Source organism: Solenopsis invicta, chromosome 6 (genome assembly GCF_016802725.1).
Source record: "Solenopsis invicta isolate M01_SB chromosome 6, UNIL_Sinv_3.0, whole genome shotgun sequence".
NCBI lineage: Eukaryota > Metazoa > Arthropoda > Insecta > Hymenoptera > Formicidae > Solenopsis > Solenopsis invicta.
Window position 1 is genome coordinate 4,603,006 of NC_052669.1, and position 22,214 is coordinate 4,625,219.

General features: G+C 39.2%; 1 protein-coding gene and 1 long non-coding RNA gene across 6 annotated transcripts in view; one reads left to right on the forward strand and one right to left on the reverse strand.

The window, feature by feature from the left end:
* The window catches only part of LOC105193913 (SAM and SH3 domain-containing protein 1), a 324,915-nt gene extending 319,322 nt beyond the window's left edge, over window positions 1-5,593 (forward strand). For all 4 annotated transcript variants that reach the window (XM_026130583.2, XM_026130586.2, XM_026130584.2 and 1 more), the window contains 2 exons: window positions 320-473; window positions 998-5,593. In XM_026130583.2, the coding sequence (XP_025986368.1) occupies window positions 320-473; window positions 998-1,746 (903 nt within the window). In that variant the 3' untranslated portion in view covers window positions 1,747-5,593. The remainder of the gene's footprint in view (window positions 1-319; window positions 474-997) is intronic.
* Window positions 1-21,920, reverse strand: part of LOC120358136 — a 286,272-nt gene extending 264,352 nt beyond the window's left edge. For both annotated transcript variants that reach the window (XR_005575068.1, XR_005575067.1), the window contains exons 1-2: window positions 20,716-21,920; window positions 20,158-20,201 (exon numbers count right to left, since the gene is read on the reverse strand). This is a non-coding gene — a long non-coding RNA (uncharacterized LOC120358136). The remainder of the gene's footprint in view (window positions 1-20,157; window positions 20,202-20,715) is intronic.
* Window positions 21,921-22,214: the final 294 nt, after the last annotated feature.

Below are 22,214 nucleotides of genomic sequence, written 5' to 3' on the forward strand. Positions count from 1 at the left end.
GAAAGAATTAACGGAATATAAAAAAAAAACTTTTAATTCGCTCTGTCTGAAATTTACTTTTCATTATTTAAGATTATATTAATTTCACTGCATTATTCAAATCACGAAGATGTAACGTTTAGTTCGACGTTTTCCAATCACAGTATGAGAAATGTTGCTGAGACGGGAATTCCGTAAGCTTCTTAAGAATAATTTGATAAGAATTCCGTAAGCTTCTTCGGAGTGTATTAAACTGCGAGCGCGTTTCATTGTACAAGTGAACTTAAAGCTCCGTTAAGATGAAAGTATCGTCTCAAAGATGAATGTTACGCTCGCGCAGGAACATATTCCAGTTTTTGTGCTGAACGGATACGAGGATCTGGAGCTCTTCAGGGAGTTAGAGGCGGCGGATCTGGACTATTTGCGTATACATCAACCCGAGCATCGTGCCAAGATACTCACCGCCGTGCAACTCCTACACGAGTGTCTTCAGTGTGAGTATACTGAACGCAGCGGCTACATATGTATTATTCACGTCTCCCCAAAGCCCTTTTCATCATCGTTGCTATTTGTCTTACTGCATATATCATGTTACAATTAATACAAGTTATACATCTTTAAAATCGCGTTGTAATTTCATATAAATGGGATAGCTCTTTCATTACTTAAATACAAAGGAGATTAAGAGTATAACTTTAAATTACTAAAATTTTTAAAAATTGCAGAATATGAAAATAAGTTTTGTAATTTTAATTTTATTTTTTTATTTTTTTTATTTTATTGAACTTTTATTTTTAACTTTTTCATCTGTTTTTACTTGCTTTGTTTTAATAAAAATATTTGGAGAAGGAGCGTTGTAAATATAATTACCGTACGAATGTAATAATATATATTGATATATATATATTTACGTATATTTTTTGGATTTATATTCAAGTCAGAATAATTAATAACTACTAATAAACTCACTGAATCGACCACGAAATCTCACGCATGCGTGCATCCTCACCTGTTACAGCGGGTAGCGAGGGTGACTTGGCCTCGAGTTCAGAGGGCGACGAGGTCAGTCGTTTGGTCTTAACCTCCGGCCAGACGTCCGGCCACTGTTCCCCGTTTAACCGACGCCAATTCCCACGAGATTCCGGCTGTTACGACGCGCACAAGAATACAACCAGTCGACGGACCATCAGTCCGGAATCGACCACGACGTCGTCGAAGTTGTCGAGGGAGAACAATCTGGATAACGCAACGGCGGTCGCGAAGAACACCAACAGCAGTACTGGCGCTACGGACGGTGGTCTGACCGATACGAAGGACGATTTTCATCCCAATATACCGATCTCCAGCTCGGTAGCCGGCCAGAAAGAAAACCAGTTCGAGAAGTCGCCGCTACTGCGGGGTGGCAACGTGCGATACATCGCGAAGAGGGGCAATTTCGGCGAGACGGTGGTGATCGAGGACGCCTGCGAGGGCGCTCAGAAACTGAGCGGCATGGTCAAGTACATGGTTGGTGGTAGTAACGACCTCGGCCTTGAGGGCACCGGCAATGTCACGAGCCTCAGCCAGCGCGGTTGCCTCAGCGAAAAGTCCAGTGACTCCGGTGTCAGCTCGTCCAGCATTAGTTCAGCGCCTCCGCCCAGGGACAAAGTACTTGCTACCGCGAGCGCCGCATCGGACTCGCCGACCAAGAACTTTGGTAGTTTCACCAGAGCGTCGCCGACTTCTCAAAGCGGTAAGAGTCATGGCAACGAAGGTAGCTATCAATGAGGAAAGCAGCAACAAATCGCCGGTAAGCCGGCGAATCACGGCGCGACTTTAGGTCAAAGGTAAGAGTTACGGAAATAAGGGAATCGCACAATTAAGCGGCAATGGAGCGGCCTTAATTCAAAGGATTACACGATCATGATCGTCTTCAGGCTACGGTGCCTACGATTCGCCCACGAGATATTTGAGCATTGTCGGGATTAATGAATATCTCAAACACTTTATATCGAACGGCAAATACAATATTCCCGAATAATTACGATCCTGACGAGCGTACTTGGCAATAAGATGTTTCTTCCATTTTGGATGACGCAGAATTAAAGAAAGAATTTTAAGGAAATCGCTAACGATAGGTAATAAGTTGACAGTTGCCGCTATGTTCGCTCGTTACAATTATCGCGCGCTCAATATCGATTTAAAATATATCGCAAAAGCAATATCTCATTTCCTGTTACTGTTGTTGGTAAAGTACCGAGGGTCTCACTTTGTTTGATAATTCCTGTCACGGGCGCGAATGGAAATTCTAATGTCTCTCGATGTAACATCTTCCCAATATTAACGTCGGGAGGAACATTTCGTTACTCCGTGTCTTTGGATGCGCGATGGGAAGAACTGAGGTAAGAATTCAACGAAATTCTGGCAGTTGTAACAAGGGCTCCCCGGAGCATCGGCGAAGTTTCTTCGCGTTTACGTCCGCGTTCGGTCCGAACAAGATGCATCTCGAATGAGCTCTCGGAATCTCGAAACCGCCAAGTCACATCGCGCCTACGTATAACCGTGTAATTAATAATAATAAGCGAATACTATGTGATATGGTAGCAATATAACGATCGATTAAAGTCGAATAAGTAGAAAAAAAGAAGAGGAAACAACGGCCGGCGATCGTCATTTGCGTCGCGCGATTCGTCGTCGCGATCCATTACGTACAATAACTGTAAAAAAATAGAAGAAAAGAAAGGAAAAAACGGAAACACGAACGAAGATCCAATATAACGTTATGCGTCCGTTAGTTTTGATTTCGCGTTCGATATTATCTATCGGTTTCATCTTTGTGCGGGACGACCTCGCGATTAATCATTTCAACTGCTATATAGTTCGCCCGACGAGCGTTCGTCAAAAAACTGCCACAGCGTTATCGAGTTCTCGTCTCGTTTAACGACGATCTCTTATCTCGTATATATTTTGGACTCGCTTTTTTGTACCGTTCGTTCAATCTCGTCGCTAAAAGGCGAGTGCGTATAAGCGTACGCAAACGAGACAGTTTTTACGAATCGTCCTAAGACACTTGAGACAATTTTTCGCTTATACAATACGGCGCGCGAACTCGTGAGGATCCATCTTAAATAATAGAGAAATGCGGATTATCACAGAATGCCTTACGAGCGTTTTTCACTTACTTAGCTGATTTACGCCACTTTTCAATAAAGCCCGACACTCGAGCGCGTCGACTCTCGCGAGGAAATATCTCCTTCTTACTTTCCACCGTTGTTCGCATGTATAATTTTGTACGAGAGAGTAGCGAGAACCCCGGAAGTTTTCATATAACGGCGCCGATTAACGCCGCATTTGTCACTCGGACTTTGCTTACTGTTTAACGACCGACAATCCCCCATCGTCGATGCGACACGCCAGTTCTTCGACACGATGGTAAACCATGTACATGTGTGTATATTGACCACGCCACGGGAGGAAAACGTTGAAAGTTACAGAGATTTTGTATGTACATAAATAATATTACGCGTAGGACTAAACGATGTTTTGTATTGACCTTGCCCGTTTGCCAAAACTCAAGACTATAGACTATACAATATAGACATATGCGATATGTACACATTATATCGTACCGTTGGATCTTATGTACATCTCTTGTATAGTGTAAAATCATAGATGAATTTATGAGACGCGGGAGCGCAATCAGAGAAATGGGCTGCGAGAACAGATGTACGGGGAGGAGACGGGAAGCCCGATGGATAATAATAAATCGTAAGTAATAATTTTAGCTGTTACGAGACGCAGCGAAGAGCGTATTATTAATTAAAATAGGAGAAAAACAAATTAAACAAAGTACACGAGAGAAACGCGCGCCCGCCGCGAACGAACGATCGAAACAATATCGGCGGACAGCATGCGGAAGCGAACGGTGATATTAGAGAGTTTATCGCGATGTCATATTACGATAAACGCCAAGGTCTCATATTGACAAATTAATCGAAAAAGTATCTGAAAAAGCAATTGACACTCACGGTTTCAACCATTTTAGATGATCGGAAGATAACGATCGGCAAGAGTGTTCGATACATCTTCGTAGGAATACGAGCGAATAAATTTCATGGCATGAATCGACATGCATTGGACGTGAGAGTCAATCATGCGGATACCTTCGTACGAGAGCGATCGATATGGGAGTTTGAAATTATAAGCTAACTTGAGTGTTTATCATATCTAAAGTATGCTATCGCGATAACGGCCTATCGAAAATATTTCGAACGACACACGCGTACACTTTTTACACAAATAATCGCCATCCACGTAACGTAGAGCGTGCTTCTTCTGCAACGTCATCGCGCTACGCGATCGCACCACGAGGAGCGAATTTTTAGGAGGGGATACCCGATCGGCCCGGAAATCGGCTGTGATTAGACCGAACGAGTAGTCGCAAGTTGCTTCCATCGACGTCGAGATTGATTAATGCGATTAACGCTCGATCGCGGCCGCAGCGTGCGATTTTCGTGCCGAGACCGAAGTTTCGCAATATCGAGATTTACGTCGCGTCCCGCCCGCGCGTAAGCTCCATCAGCGGGCACTTTTTTTATCGAGTTTGTGCGATGATCCGACGATTCGAAGGAGAGGCGCCGGGAGGACGTTTCCGATAAACGGTACGTCGATTCCGGTGATGTCTGCTAGTTTATCCGTTCCATCGAGAGTACCAACATGTGCAGAGAATGAGTGAAGTGGCTGTTATTAAAAGGGAGGGTTGAAACAGCGAGGAAGGATGAGAGGGATGATTGAAAATTGAGTGTGCGTGTACATAAGCGCGCGCGCGCGCGCGCGTGTGTGTGTGTGCGTGCGTGCGTGCGTGCGTGCGTGCGTGCTCGCGCGCGCGTGCATATGTGTGCATGTGCGTGTGTGCATGTATGCGAAAGAAGAGGAGAGAGATAGAAAAAAAGTTAAAGGCGAGAGGGGACGACGCGATGTTAAATTTAGTAACGAGTTTATGAGAGTACGAATAGACACGATAGTGATTTTATTTAGCTCGGGAGAAAGAAAATTACGCAGCATTTGATGTAAAGTAAAAATCAATCTAATCGTAGACCCAAGACGCAGTAATCGAAATAGATAATTTAAGCGTACCTTAAGGGAGAGAAGCGAGGTTCGTTGACGAAGGAAGGCCTATGGCGTTGCCTTGCACGATCTCCCCCTCCCCCCCCCCGAAACGGCGAAGCGCGATCGCTTAGATAAATTTAATATTCGTCGATCGAGAACACGCCACGAAGCGCGGCGTTTAGGGCCGAATGAAATTAAGCGTTTACGTAGCGGTCTAGTCCATTCTTCTCGCGTGATTAACGAATATAATGTACATAAAGTAATAAAAGAAAAAAAAAAAAAAAACGATGAAAGGACACAACAGATCTAGAGAGAACGGCGAATCGCGGCCGCGAATTAGCGCGCATCGTCGTACCTTTTTATAAGCTGATTTTGTATTTATTGATTAATTGCGGGGTTTATAGATGGTCACACACATACACACACAATTCTCATCGTCTCTCGGTTCTCATAATGATTTCCAATGATAAGTGTTAATTTATTGACTGTGAATAGAAATAAACGATGGAAGAGATTCAAACGAGAATCGTCTCGTATCTGTGCGTATTTCATTCCATGAAAATCACTTGCCTGGCAAACTTCCGAATCCATAATCCGCCTCATTATCCCGCCAAAAGACGAAGGACACCAGTTTCGCCGGTAAACGGTAAGTGCTTCATTAAGATAACATGTACAGCGTAATCTCAAAATCCTAGCGCACTCGGCTAACAATAAGCAACGCTTAATTAGCTGTTGAGATTTTAAAATCAAAACGAAGAAGAGCATTACCAGTGTAATATATAATATATAAAATATATGACCTATAAGAAGCGAACAAGGACGCTATTTTTCGGTGTAATCCGTAATTTATTAATAAAATTATATTTTCGAGCATTGATTCATAAACAAGCAATTGTTCTCTGCTTCTCTTTATAGCTTCTCATAGCGATTTATCTTATTATCTTAAATTGGTGTAAAAAGTTTCTTTCTTCATCAAGTTTTGTACTAAGTCAGGCTGCTGAAGTTCTTAAAAAATGAGATTAAGAAATTTCTTTTCAGATGAAAAGAAGAATACATTGAATCTGAAGAGCAATCTTTTCCTGCCTAGTTTTTCTTACTAGAAAATTGTTCGATTTTATCGAGAAAATATAACGTATCTCTTAGAATCTAATGGCACAGCTAATGGATGTATAGTAGCTGCGCGTCTCATGTGACAATTTCACACATGTATCGAATTAATTATCGAGGAGCAATCGTGCCATTTGGTTTCGAACAATGCAAAGCGAATCACGAGAGATCCGCGGCGGCGACGCTCCTTCTTGCGGCTGCTGTTTCCGGGAATGTGCCCGCTCAAATGGAATTAGATGATTTCTTGCTCGATTAACGAGCTCCGCTGACGTTAAGCGTCGTGATGTCGTTTCATAAAGTACGCGACACCCAACTCCCGCTTCACGCCACGCGGTGCCATTAGCGGGAAGAAGTTTCGGAGGAGAGGGGGAGGGAGGTGACAGACGACTCCAGCGTCCGTCGCTGGTAACTCCGCGCTCGCAAACTTCGCGCTTTGGTTATCTGCCATTACTTGGAAAGATCCTCTTATTTAACTATCCGCCTGCTCGCTCGCCGTTGCTCGTAATTGTGGAAACTCTGGCGGAAACGCAGCCGTCTCTTGCAGTGCTCGGATAGTCCGGTGCAGCGATCGTTATTCTTCATCGCTTCCCGTGGATTAAATTAAATTATAAATGTACATTTTACGCATCGGTCCGCAAAGAACTTGGCCCGCCGTCTCCACGTGCAATTAAATATCATCGTTGGCCCGCGCCCCGTATTGCTAATTGGAGACAATTAATGATGGAATCTCGCGATCTCATTATCGCGTGCATTAATTGACGTATAAAACCATTTTCGTTTAATTTCATCGACACGTTCCCCGTGATATTGTGCCGGAAATACGTCATCGGCGTTTAAAGTTGTTCGACGGCGTGTGTCATAATGAGACGATCGAAGCGCGAGAAAGACGAACGAACGGATGGACGGACGGACGATTTTTCGAAGAAAGTACGATAAAAAGCACTTAGTAATGTATGTAAATGCACCCTCCGAGGATCATTCCGAACGTTACGACGTGCACGTGTCCATTCGTAAGCTTTATTTCGTACCCCAAGGGAGAGCGGGAACTTTTAGTGCGCTAGATTATGGCGGTAATAACTCGACGAGTTTCTTTACCAGCGACTCGCGGTCCACGTGAGCAAATTCTTCATCCCCCGGGGGTGAGATCTAATTTAACTTTTAGGGTCGCGCGCGTCGCGCAATCACGACGGGTTCCTGGGTAATTCAGCCCGGCCGCCGTGAATTCAGTTTACGTATCTTGTATTACTCGCTTCGTTACATCCCGTTTCACACGGAAGGAAAAAAGAACCTTTTTACAATATTTCACGACGCATCGCTCGACAATTTATCTACGACATTAAGCGACCGCGCCGTTATTATAACGAGCGCATTCGCGACATTAGTTGTTCGCGCGAGGATCAACGTGTTACGCGAAAGCAGCGGAAACGCCGCGAATTCCGAGATCGATTAAGTCGTTTATCTCACCGTTACCTCAATTGTACGGAATTGACACGCGATTCATTGCCGTAATTTTAATAATATAATCCCGCTGTATTTCTTTAGCGAGATTTATCGCGCGAAGGATATGCGCGCCAAAGCCGCGCGTATATTGCGGCGGCGCGCCATAAATCGCGATCGGACGTCCACTCCAACAACCGATCCCGGCGTTATCGGTCGCGCGATCGGGCAAAACGATCGGTTATACTTTGCGCGGGGACTTTTGCGCTTCTTGCACGCCCATAACAACCTTAATTACTGTCCACGCTAATGAATTAAGCACGGAGATATCGCTATCGGCACCGCGCATAGCTGAGAGCCGGATGAAGCTCCGTTGCGAGATTGCTTTACACCCGAGGCGAGATAAAACCAGAGCGGTTCTTTTTTTTTTCTTCTCTCTGCCTTGCACCCCCTTTCCGCAACCTGCGGGGCGTTATGTCAGGAAAGCCGCGATCGGTTCGTCTATTTCTATATTAGAGCCGGCGAGATGGCTCGTAAATCACGTCTCCGCGTAAGCCTGCCGTACGTGCCACCCTAAATAACTACATTCTCTGTGGTATTAATGAAAGCATTCCGATCGCCACAGATTGCCAATGGAGGTAGCTAATATCGAGTAATTGCTGATCGCCTTCTGTAACGGCGATAGCCCTCGGGCATGCAATACGACTTCGCGATGCGTATGCCCGTAAGTTACGAACGATGCGATTAAGTGACAGGAGAGTAACGCTTAAAGCATTGCTCCTGAGACAGCAGCTATTTTTTTTTATGGCTCTTGCAGATATATGCTTTGCCTTTGAATCAATGCGTTTGATATTATTTCTACATTTAAATGATATATAAAGAAGCATCCAAAGCTATACGTTAAAGTTGAACATGAGAATAAATTGCAAGTTAATAATACAATACTAATAATTTATCTCGAAAGATATATTGCGTTACCGTAAAAATTGATCTTTTTTTTCTTTACTATACTGTAGTATTTAGTTTCTTGTTTATTTTAGATATTTGCAAATTGTAATACTAGGCAACCTGAGCAGCCTCTTCGGACGGTACAATACGTATTATATACATGTATTTGCAAATATTTGCTTGTTCCGTATGTCTAATTCGTTATTATCGGACTTGGAGCTATCCACGATAGGTAAGTACCTGAAATTTACATAGCTTGCCGACTAATTGGACCCTCAAAGGCGGAATCCTAGTAAACTTTGATAACTAGCCGCACCTTGTTGAGTAACTATTGTTCTGCTCAGTTTGCGAGCAACAAGTTGGGCACTGATAATTAGACAAGTTAAGACAACTATGACCGTCCACAATCGTTAGCCGATAATAGGATTAAACGTACTTACAGGAAGTGCCAATATAGGCGACAAACTACCCTCCACAACTCGCTCCTATATATTACAAATAATGATTTTAACTTTTCCCTTGTCTACTTTGGAGAAATTTCATTAAATATTACAAGACAGTGTCAAATGCATAATGTAGAAATAAATTAACTAGCATCAAAGCATGCGTCTATAAAATTCATTATAAGTCTTTAAAAAATATTAACTACAGGTATACATATGTATTGATGATAATTAATATACTTCTGAAACCATGAAGCATATAACACATTTAAATCGAGAAATAGCCAATAATGGTCAAAGTGGATCTTGGTTCTCAAATAATAAGTTTCTATATGATTTTACATACATTTTCTAGTTCCCCGAATTGCGCGTCATATTCGTCGGTTTTTGCTTCTAAACTGAACCAGAAAATTAATATCACAATATTAAATTTTTAATCAATTTAATAATATTGATGCTAATAAACATCCATAAGATTACTCCCATCTCGGAAAACTGTCAAAAATTTATTGCGATAAATATTACCTTAGCCAAAGTTTGAATCTGGATCCCTCTACATTCCATGCGAACGTCTTAACCAGTTCGACTAGCGAGGCATGTGGCAATATTTATCGTAATAACAAATGATCTTAAGAGAACATCTCGAAAGGCTGATGTGTATAAACAATAATTAGTATACTTATAAGACCATAAAATATGTACATTATTTTATATTACTTTCCTGGTTCAATTTAAGAACTGCGTTTCAAAACCGACACACGTAATTTGGGGAACTAGAAAATGTAAATAAAATTACTTGCAAAATTATTATTTGAGCATTAAGATCCATTTTGATCGTTATTAGCCATTTCTTGAGTGCAATATATTAATTATCCTAATAGTTCAACAATATTAAAGCAAAATTTTACAAAGATATTAATTTATCTCTCGTAATTTTATATGATTCTTGAAAAAAAATTAGTTTTCTTTTCTAATTTTTGTTTTATTTTGTTGAAATTTGTTAAAACTACAATTATTGATTTCGCGCTCTTTCTAATGTGTCATGTTATGTGCATTGTTCCATGTCACTTTATAGTGAAAATAAAGGATCTACATTGTAATAAGTACAAAGCTCTAAGCATGCAACAGAGAATACACACGTAGCAAACTTGACGCTTAAAATATCAATCATGTATGTTGGGGCTCATCATACATCTGGGATATATCTCCTCGCACATCCGAAACGAAATTCCACATGCGTTGAGTCATGAGCGAGGATTATATTTACTTAGGGCGTTCTGTCTCATAGTTTCTCGTTTCTGACAGAAACAACATCCCATTAATATCGTGATAGAGAAACGTAAAATCGTCGCTATGACGGATAACGGGGAAACTTGGTGCTTCGTATCATCATTGCGATACCGCACGCCGTGGTTACGGATCTAGATTAATAGAACGCCAGATGACGACATTACACGCCGCGATCTCTCAGCGGAAGTAATCGGTATATGCGCGCTCTCGGCACGTAACACTCTAAACTCATATAAGAAGTTAACGCGAGACTTGTATCTTCTTTAGCAGTTTAAAGTTTCAGAAAATACTCTTCGACGATCCGATTCTTAGTACGAGACGCAGCGGTAGTTTATTCTTATTTCTTTTCTCATATCCAACACCGTATACATTTATAGAGTGCATGCCAACTCCTTGCGCCGCTACTTCCTGCAACGAAACCTAGCCGCGGGATATCTATGCGACCGAACACTGCATCTTATTCTATTCTATTCGCCCTATCAGATTTTTCTCGATGTGTATCACGTGACGAGACTACCGCCGAGATGCAACCGAATGTAATGATAGCCGGGTCTCACGGAAGCGGAATATTTGATATCACAGAGAGATTTGCATATATACATGCTTATCAAACCCAGTACCGACGATTTGACATTTCTATCTTCTAGCTTTTTTTTTTAGGGGAGTGGATTATTATTTTGCTTTAAACTTCATCGATGTTTTCACGTGCATGCGTCTGCAACGTCGAGAATGTAAGACAATCAGGAGCACATGAGACGTATATCAAATCAGCGTATGCATAGGGATGCGAGTGATTGATTTCCAACGCGCTATTTTCGCGAGACACTGAACGCCAAGAATGATACTTGGCTTCTCTCAGCATCGGTAATTACAGCCGATCTGCATTAATTAGTACGACGCGGGTTTTAATTCCGCCGGAGTGCCGATATCTACCGTGTCTGGCACACGTGAGTGTTGTTCAAGATTGAGAATTCACGACTCTAATTAGGATGTCTGAGCTGCTATTTTATTCAAGACGACTCGCGCTGTTGTATTTAACGACGATAATTAACAGTAGATATTTCTGACTAGATATATACAATTTTAAATAAATATTATTTTAAAAAATTTTAATGCATATAATTAACTTTATTGTCTAAATTATATACTTAAAAAATAACAAATACAGTTTCAAAAATTCTTAAAAATTTATTTTAAAAAATAGCGTATTTAGGCTGGATTTAAAGAAGGGAATTATCAAACGAGTATCACTTGTTACTTTTTATTATATTTCTCAATTAACACTGATTCAATCACAAATAAAAGTTATATTTTGGTTTCAGGTACTTATTGCTATAATTTTTAATTATTCATCAATAATGATTTAATATTTATAAGTCTTTTTGCAACATGTTGCAAAAAATACAATATAAGTAATCACCTAAATTGTACCCATGAGTCTTCTAAATCAAAAAGCCTTAAAAAGTATCAAATTTGTGAATTAAAGTAATTAAAACTATAAAGTATTATTAATTAATATTTATTTCATTAATAATTTGTTGAAAAAGGATAAAATATTTAATTCCATCTTAAAAAGTGCATTGCATCAATACTCGAAATCTCGAAATTTGTTGTTGTCGCTTTTCCAATGTGCTGATCGGTTCTCATTCAGCAATTACCTCGTAAATGACAGCCGTTCGCGGAGATCCAATATTTTGACTATTTGTATTGAGGGGTTAATAATATAATATTTAATTTGTAATTTGTATGGAATTGTGTAATATAGGTCTTGAAGCGCGCACCACGCGCGCGCCCGTTTTGTCTAGTTGTAGTTTATAAATAATAATGGAAAGATAATAATGTCAAAATAAGACTAGCTTGAATTTAATTTATATTAGTTTCATTTATTCTTTATCAATCTTACTCTAATATCCTACTCTAATATACTGTTATAAAATTTTTAACGGAATTTAAGAAACCTAACAAGTTGTATAAAAATATAAAAATTCCTTATAAAATTACATAATTACGTTATTATCAGCTATATAAATTGATCAAAAATTAACATCAGTTGCACCTGATCTTTTAAACTGTTTGTAGCACACACAAACAAGAGATATAACCTGTTAAATTATTGTTTATACTCATTTCTCATTTATTTTATATATTTGTCACTAAATGTTATTTACAATAAAAAATATAAAATATTAATGAGGTACAATTTAGGTGACCGTGCTTCATTTAGCAATTCTCTCTTAAACAATTTATCGATATTCAACGGTAATAAAACTATAAAATTCAATAAAATGCCAAGTATGCAAAAAAACTCTTTCTCAATAAACTCGAAGGAAAATTATTCACGTCAAAAAAATTGGCGCAAGAGGGTCACGCACTAATCTCGCATCGAAGCTGCCAGCAAGATCAATGGCCGACCAATAGCATTTTCATCTTCCATACGGTCGTGTTATAAAGAGTACGTGCGGGAGCGCGACTGCCGCGCATTAAACACAAACCAGTCATTAATAACGCAGAACGTGGCACCTTTAAGGCTCGCGGCCATAAATTCCGCTGCCGCGACAGGAATGGCAGTTTATCCGTGGCACTCGAAATCTAATTTATTTCACGATGCGAGCACGTAACGCAGTTAATAGTACGCACGTACAAGAGGCAAGAAGGTACGACAACATTTATTGAGCGTGTCCAGGCTTGCATCGAGATGAAATCGCTCCCTCTTTCTCCTCCGCTCCCTTCCCGAATTTCTCTTTCGCAACGTTGGTTGCGTTTAATAAAACAATCGGTGTTTTCCGCGGAGATTTTCAATCCGCTCGCTCGCTCGCTCGCTCCTGAAAGCAGCGCAGATCGCGGTAACTTCCGCTAGGCACGGAGGGCACGATGTTCCATCAACATGAATAATTATCCTCGCGCGCAGATATAATAACGTTCCGCGAAACTTGCTGATGCGGTATATCAACTGCAGTTTCGTTATACGCCGATAGATCCACGTGGCGCGTGCTCGGTTTGCTAATTAATTATTATGTTTTAAGGACGGCACTGACATTTCCGGGATACAGTCAGCTCTCGCATACGTCCGACTAGTCACGCTAACGACATGCACGTGCATCAATCTGTGCATACGTATAATACAATGTGATACCCATCCAATATGCAAAGCTCGTCGAATTCTGCGGTGCGCCATTATAGTGCCATTACATCGACGAGATGTAAACTGACAACGAAATGGAAATCTTTAATGATATGTTCTGTGTGGCGCGTGGGACGGAGAATGGGCACTCGTCCTGTACCCTTTCTGACAATTTTCGTTTATTCCCAAGCCGCGGCGGATACCCGCATGTGCCTGGGGAACATCAAAGGGATCGCCACGATACGAGCAGATGCGGAGGGTGCAACCGCCGGAAAGGACGTCGAAGTATGTTCCTTATGTCATTTCGCGAGATAAAATCGTTCGGGGGGAAAGAAACGATTTAGGAAAAAGAGCACTCTAGGGCATGCTATACATGCGTCTTCCATTTTTCGAATGAAAACTAATTTTTGCTCGTAAACACTCGTCTCCGATAGGATGTAATGATTATTGAGAGGGGAAAATTTGGTAAATGAAGATTGAAGTCGGGAATTATTATAAGACTTCATTCATTTCAAAATCAAATACTTCTGAATTGATCAATGACGAACCTAGAGATAATTTGGAATAATTTAAAATAATTGGACTCTATTACATTTTATCTCAATCAATAAAAATTTCATTATTCTTACAAATTACATATTACTGCGATTATTCGTACAACGTATAATATTTTTCAATCATTTATCTATCGAGAATAATTTTTTATCACTAATTAATTCATTAAAATTGTTTAGTGTCTATCACGTTAAAAATAACAGGGTTACATGGAAATTTAATTTTCTCCGTATAGGAAACTTTTTTCGCAGTAAACTTTGTACGCTATGAAAATTAACGTGCAGGCGTCAAAGCTAGTTTAGTATAATCAGCAAATTAGCCGAATTATCGATCTTGTGATGACGGCTTCTGAATGCGAGCACATATAAGCATTAATTAGTAGAAGCGAGAGTTACCGGAAGTGCGGATGAGCCTGTCAATGAACAAGCAGTCTAATTCGGCCACGCTGGCGCTTTCGGATACATACGTGCGACACACTAGCGAATTTCCCATGTGAGCGTAGACGCAGAGCACAAGTGTACACAGAGCACGTAAATGATACACAGCGTGAAAACGGACGCATTCGCGAAAGGACAAATTTGTAGTACAAACTTCCTGTTTCGCGTATCGTGAAAGGGGAATTGCAATCTCGCGTGGGTGCAAGGATGAAACAGCGAATATACTCAACAAATTGTAATAAAAACGTAGATAATCCAATTCAAAAATTCTATTAATAATAATTGATTCGGTACTGTTGATAGCATAAAATGTTATTTCATGCATAATTAAACATCCAATTTGCAATAATACAGTTTTTGCCTGGAAACTGATCTTTTGTACTGTTAGCAATCTGTATTATAGTTTACAATGTTTGAAATTAGAGTGAATCAAAATGGAATGAAAGTGACGAAAAAATATGACTGATAGGACAGACAAAGATAGTGCATCGCGCGTAAAAGGCAAAGTCAAATCTATTGTTCTCATCACGTAGAAAATAAATGGCTCTATAAAGCTTACGTTAACTCATGTTATAAATAACTTTCATGTGGCTGTCATGGTATATTCATCGACCGAAGGGCGCAAGGAAATATCGATATGCCTCTAAAGCACAGGGCAAGCGATTTATACATCTTAGGATAAGACGGAGACGATTTTTTCATCTAGAAAATCCACTGCTGGCGTCGATAACCACTTATCTCTCAGAGAAACTTGGCTCCGAGGTGATCCGGGATAGTCAGGAACCTCAATACGCGCACCTCTAAAACTACCAATATTGAGACAGGCTAAATCCTCGGGAAATTGGTTCATTTATCGCGTAACATCACACCCATTACATGCTATCATCATTTGGGTAACTCGGCGTTTAAAGTAATGAGATTTATATTATAATTTCGAGCTGAGAGCTATTTTCATCAATTAGTTTCTAACGATAATTAAATTTTTCTAGAATGCTAAAAAAATATATACATTTCGATTTCGATTACTGTAAACTATTTCCAATAGAAATGAAAAAAAGCAAATAGTTTATAATAACCAAAATTGAAAATTTATTGCAAATAATATTACGTATACATTAAATCGTAGTTGATTAAAACATAAATTTTAATAAAAAATACGTATAAAATTTTTCTAAAAAGCGGATTACCTGTATTCTTCAGAAAAAAAATGTATCATATATTGAAGTAAAATAAGTTCTCACGGGAAATCGAGGAAATGATATTCGCTTCTTTGTAAGTAACGTTAGATTACTTTGTTCATTTTCGTTCCTGACAAATATCCCGTATCTTTCCGGCGACTTTTTATTAACTGAATCCAGAGTCTCAGTGGACGAGTACGACAAAGCGATCTCGTAATATCGCCAATTGAATCCTCGTGGATAGAGTGCAGCGATTTGTAACGGGATTTTGAAGCGGCTGTCTTGCTCGGGCCAGATAATGGCGTACGGATTTTTCAGACTGACTGAAATCAGGCAGTACTGAAAAGAGATTTTGAAAAGGGATCGCTGGAAATGTGAACGAAATTGCGGGAATTGTGAAAACGGCGGTAGAAGATGAACTGTAGTATCCTGTAGACGAATGTTTTATTTAAAAAGCCAAACCAGATAGATGTTTCCAATATCTTTTTGATAAGCTTGAATTAGAAGTAATAACATATTTCTTGCTGAAATTCGATAAAAGACTGTAAATCGACAAAAAACTTTAACTTTTAATAATCACAAATAATGATTTGTAAAAAAATATTTTTTATAATATATCTAACAAAATTTCTTTCTGTAAAATATTTTTATATGTCTAGCATAAATAAAAATAAAAAAATTATCAAACTTATATAATACATATATATTTCTAAATAATATTTTAGCTAGCATACAAACTTGGTCGAATCCTCTTCAGATTTTTAATGAAGAAAACTCGATAAATAATAGCATCTTCAAACTGACAAGCTACACCTGAGAATAGCACTCGTAGTGGGTTTGTAACTCAAAATTACAGTCGAAAGAGACTTGGTGAGGACAATCAAGAAGGATTTTAACAACCACGCAAAGCCCTCATCCATAACAATGAGAGCTTTTTAATTAAAGCACAATTCTACTAGTCTCAAATCGTCATGAAATTCGGCTTATGTAATTGATGAGATGAACGGAAAACAAGATATTTTTATGAAAAGTCTATCACAGTCTCCGATGTATTGAGGAAAGCATCCTTATGTACGAGAGTGCTTCAAAGTATGCCTGAGGATCTCGAAACCGCTGTGTCATTCAACCATCTAACTACACTACGTCTTTTCGACATACAATAGAACTTTCCCCTTGGCGTACTTTCTTGTCCAAAGAAGTTTGATCAATGACAAAATCGATATAAACTTTTTTCTAAAGACAAGATTTCTTAGCCAAGGTTTAATTAATTTTTTCGTAATTACAAGCAAAAAAAATTATAAGATACCCAAACCATACGCGTGTTTAAAAAACATGTATTTAAAGATATTTCTAAAATTTTATTAAAACATCTTTGTGACTTTCTGCAAGTTAGAAAATTATTTTTTATACATAGATCTTCTTGAATTTTATATTATCAAGTGTAACATTTATTAATAAGCGTACATAAGCGTCATTTGAAAACGTAATAAAATCTGTATTAATGAAATGTTTGTTTCATAAATAACATATTCCTGCACAACTATTCCTATAATATATATTAAATTCTCATCTACTCCATAAGCACTGATTAAGAAAATTTTAAATTTGCAATTTATTATAGTTTTACGTTTAGATTTAATGCATAAACTTAAATTTATAAAAATCGATTTAGCATTAGGAGGACATAGTCAACAAGAAAATTACTATCTATATTTCTAAGAATTTTCTGAACTTCTTGGAATTTTCCGAGAAGTTTTAAATTTTCAAATATTTTATTCTAAAAATTCAGAATTTTAAATCGCAGAAATCAAGAGTGCCAGCAACAGACAAAGGGTTGGATTAACACAATGTAAAAATAAATCAACCAAAACAATGTAAATTAAAATGTTCAATATAATATAAAAAATACAGGATAATTAAATACATAATTTTACTTAAAGAAGCCATAAATAAACTTATATTGTAATTTGTTTAATTTTTATAAATGGTAAAAGCTAATTAGAAGAGAGCGATGACTCATCCTACAGTGTCAGTGCCATATGCGCATAAATCACCGTGTGCTCACTCGTCCCTATTTTCCAGCAGTTCTCTGTGACGAATAAAAACGTATTTTACGTCAAGAACTGTACTGCTTGTTTGTACGTGACAACTAGTACGATTCCGGTCGTTGCATGATCACGGCGCGTCGCCATGGCGTACATGCGACATTTCGCCAGTTTATACGACGCTCTTGCTCTGGCTCAAAAACGAAAGCTTGTCAGGTCGCGTGACCCGTAGTCACTAGTCTCTCAACTCTCCTTCAATGTTGCCTTTCGAACAATGCTCGTTAATCACGTATAACTTTCTTAAGTAGTTGCAAATTGTTACTGCATTAAGGGTAATTTATACGTTGCATGTAAACTAATCTCATACGTGAAAACTTTATGGGAATTTTACAGTGCGTTTATTTAATATATATTATTAGTATCAGATATAAAAAATCTCAATTCTAAAGTGCTATTTAAAAAATGTAATAATCGTAATTTTTAAGAAATAAAAATTAAAAATTAAAAGATTTATTTGCATATTTAAGTGATTCACGCATTTAAATAAAGTTAAAATACACATGTATTATTCTACAGTGTACGTAACAGACATATTTATGTTATGTCATTTGTAAATTAAAAACGATAAAATACATCTTAAAGTTATAAAAGTGTATAAATAAAACGGTGTACAATCTAATTAAAAAATTAAGATATTATTTCAAGCATCGTGACTTATCACCGATAAAGTTTTTCGTGTAGTACAAATACCCGAATAAAATGCTAATCGGCTCGTTACAAACGCGACATGGCTGTCAGCGGTAATTTTATGCGGAGTTCAAATTATGCAGCTTTTTCCATCACAGAGCTGGCAGCGAATATTAATTATCTCACGGTTTCCGGGCAGTTTTGAAGCTGCTTAAACGTCGTCGCGGCTCTAATGCAAGTTGTTACGAATTTCTCACTGGTACAGCCGCGAAAGAGAAGCTAGGTATTATACGTAAGGAAAATTAGAAAAAAGGAACGAATCAAAGAACGGTCTTGTAAGAAAGCGACTGTGCTTCTTGTTAAAGAAATAATTAATGCAACCTGATGACCCGGTTATTCAAATAGTTTATTCAAGATTTAGTCGGTAGTTCAACTCATTAACAGATTTCCGCACGTAAAACACAGTTGTCAGTTGCGAGAGCCCTGGGCCTAAAAGGCCAATGCTCGAGATCGCGATAGCCTTCAACCTCGCCCTTCTACCTCTGTTCGTATATTTAACTCGAGAATCCCTCGGATAGTCTACCGAAATTCCAAGCGTTGCGGAATTGCGCATGCCGGAATTATCAGATTAATTGCCGGAGGACAATGTCAATGCGAAACCCGTGCGACTAAGAGAAATATTTCTTTTAGTGATTACTCATAGCTTATAATTATGATAGAAAGTAGTAGCGACATTTTGTGATAATAATATGTAACAGTTTTGAAATTAAACAGCTTTGTGTGTGAAAGAAAATGTATTTTGCAAACGTGCGTTACTTTGTACTTGAATGTCGTATCATGAATATAACAACTAAAGTAAGCATAATTTTGATACAGATATGTCAACTTTATAATTATTTGATAAAAATATTTAGATAAAAAGAGAAGTTTTCAAATTATATAACTTTAAAATTTTTTCTTTGTTGTAACACTTTTACATGAAAATACTTTTACATTGTTGCTTTGTTTTAATTTATTAACATTCAACCACGTGTCAATATTTGAAATTGTAATTTCAATCTTCTGGTCGTTGTTCGTAAGAATTTTAATTTATTATTTCGAACGAGTTTAATTAAAAAGTCACTACATCACTGAGTTTGCAGGAAAAATCTATTGGACATGTTAAAATCGGTGCGAGCTATTTCTGGATTAAGAGAAGAATTACTTAGAGAAGTTTGAAAGATCAGCATACGATCTTTCCCACGTAACTTCTACAAACAACTGATCCATGATATTAGAGAAAAGCAGAGATCGATCGCGTGCTGCAACTCTTGCTCTTCGAGGCTTCCTTCTTTTCTCCGTTCTATATTCACTGACCGTAAGCTATGCTGAAGGGAAAGGAGTGCTTTACAGGCAACAACTTGAAGCGGAGAAAGCAAATCGAAGAAAGATAGGAGATAAACTGAGAGAAGGAAGATTGTGATAAGAGGAAAAAGAGCAGAAACTTATTCAAGGAGTCTGTCTCTTTCTCGACACTATTGAAGCTGCGAATTTCTCAGTAATTACCATTGATTTCTTCGATTAATATGAAAAATCTAAATATCTGTAGATTTTGATACTTTTGATTCACGATCAAGAGACCCCTATCAAGTTAGACCTCCTGCCCTTAATTTAAAATATTTTAAAATTAATTTTGCACTAGGGCTAGTTTAACAGAGGCAAATGATACTTATTTTGACGATGCGTTCGTAAAATTTTCAGCTGTGTTTTTCCATTCATTTTTGTTTAACTTTTTTTATCGCTGGCACAGAATAACATAAGCGTCGCAATTTTTCAAACTGTAAAAAAAATCTTATAACTCACCAGACCGATGCGCAGCAGCGGAATTGTAACACAGCTACATCAATCTGTAAAGTGCATATAAATCCAAATTATAATAGCGTCAAAAATAATTTTTTTTTATTTTTATTCACTTAAAGAAAGTCGTAATTTTTTAAAAATAAATTATTTAAAACACTTGTAATATTGTTACATTCGTGACCGTGAAATCTTCGAAGATTTTAGAAATATTTTATTAATATTTTTATTTATGATAAATCTTTATGAGTTGTTCAATCTAAGATCACAAAAATGTTTATGAAATATTTTCGTAAATATATACTCTCTAAATTTTTGGAGTAGAATTTTATCTAAAAGAGTGGAATTCCACTCTAAAGATTTTAGAGAGTATAAAATATTCAAATAATTATCATAAATATTATATTTTGTAAATCTTTTATAGTTTATATTGTATGCTGTCTGGATTACTCTAATCCTGTTACAATGATGTAAAGTTTACATTTACCGTGGTGATAAAGAAAGAGTGAATCAAACTCAGATACGTAGAAAAAAATCAAATAAAATAAGTCATAAATATCTCACCCAAGGGTTGCTCCGCTGTTGCCTGATGCCATCCTGACCGCTTCCTTCTCTCCTCTCCTCTCGTCCCTCCGCCGCACCGTTGCACATCCATGGCAATCACCAAAACACTGATCACTCGCGAGAATAAAGTTTAAGATTAGCACTAGCGCTATTACCGCTACGCGACGATTATCGGGCATTCCGCACGACTCCGATATCACTGGTACGCGACGCGACGAAACAACAGTGCGGAATGTGCGGATTGTGCGTAGCCACGACTCTTTCGGCAGCTGCGAAATTGGTCTGAACGATGCGACGATCGACGAAAGCTTCAGAGCGACGGAAACTTTTCGAAGGTCACGCAATGTATTCACACTCCAGCTATCGCAACGACCCTTACGAGCTAAGACGAGAGGCGTCCCTCCGCCGGACGCGACGTTCTTCTGAAGTTCGCCATAACCTGGCCGACTGCCAGCGCGTGCACACTACTTACCGGAACGCGACGATAATCCGGCATTTCACACGACACCGATATTACTAGCACTCGACGCGACGGAACAATAACGCGGAATGTGTGGATTGTGCGTAGCTATAACTTTTTTGGCATTCGTAATCTCGTAAAGTCTAGAGTGGTGGTCGAGTGCCTCGCCGGAGAGCGGCAAATTCACTCCAAAATCGCGCGACGTTACGCGAATCAACGCCGACGCTGATTAAGACGCAACGATCGATTCAGAAATACGCGATCGAAGCGTGATGTTTTAACCGCGACACAAGTTAAACGCAAAACGTACACATTATTGACAATGAATAACGATCGATGCGTATCGCACTGTTTTGTATCGCACTAATTACGGGAGCAGGTGAGGAGTGAGGGCGGGCGAGTCGCGTCTTTTCCGCGCGAGGGGCTCACTTTCGAGTCCCTGTGGCACACTCGAACCCAGACGCCACGCCCCCCATTCGAGAAACTACGCGGCCGGCGTGCGGCAACGACGAGGACCCTTGGCGAAGATCTGCGAATTGTTCTCACTTCCATTCGAAACGAGGGAAATACTTGCCCGTAATGTATAACGGTCGGTTCGATACGTCGCGTTCACATTGATCAATCGCGGATTAACTTAATTGCGGGTGCGTCGCGTGCGACTTGTATACGCAACACCTCACTCTTGGCGCGCTCGCGAGAGACGGAGAGACGGCGAGACGGCGACGACACACACGCCGAGCGGCACGCACCGGCCGGAGTCGCGTCGCGCGAACGACAACATAACCTTGTGTACGTATACGCGAACGTAGAGGGTGAGTGACGAGCACAGTCTAGAAGCGTCCGCCCATCGGAACGTAATGTTTTTCGGATGTACGTCATAACCTTGCCGACTGCTCGCGCGTAGACTTACAGCAACACGACGATCACCGTGGCACTTCGCACGACGCCGCGATATCACTGGCACGCGAGGCGACGAAACAATAACGAGGAAGGTACGGATTGTGCGTAGCCACGACTCTTTCGGCAGCCGCGAAATGCC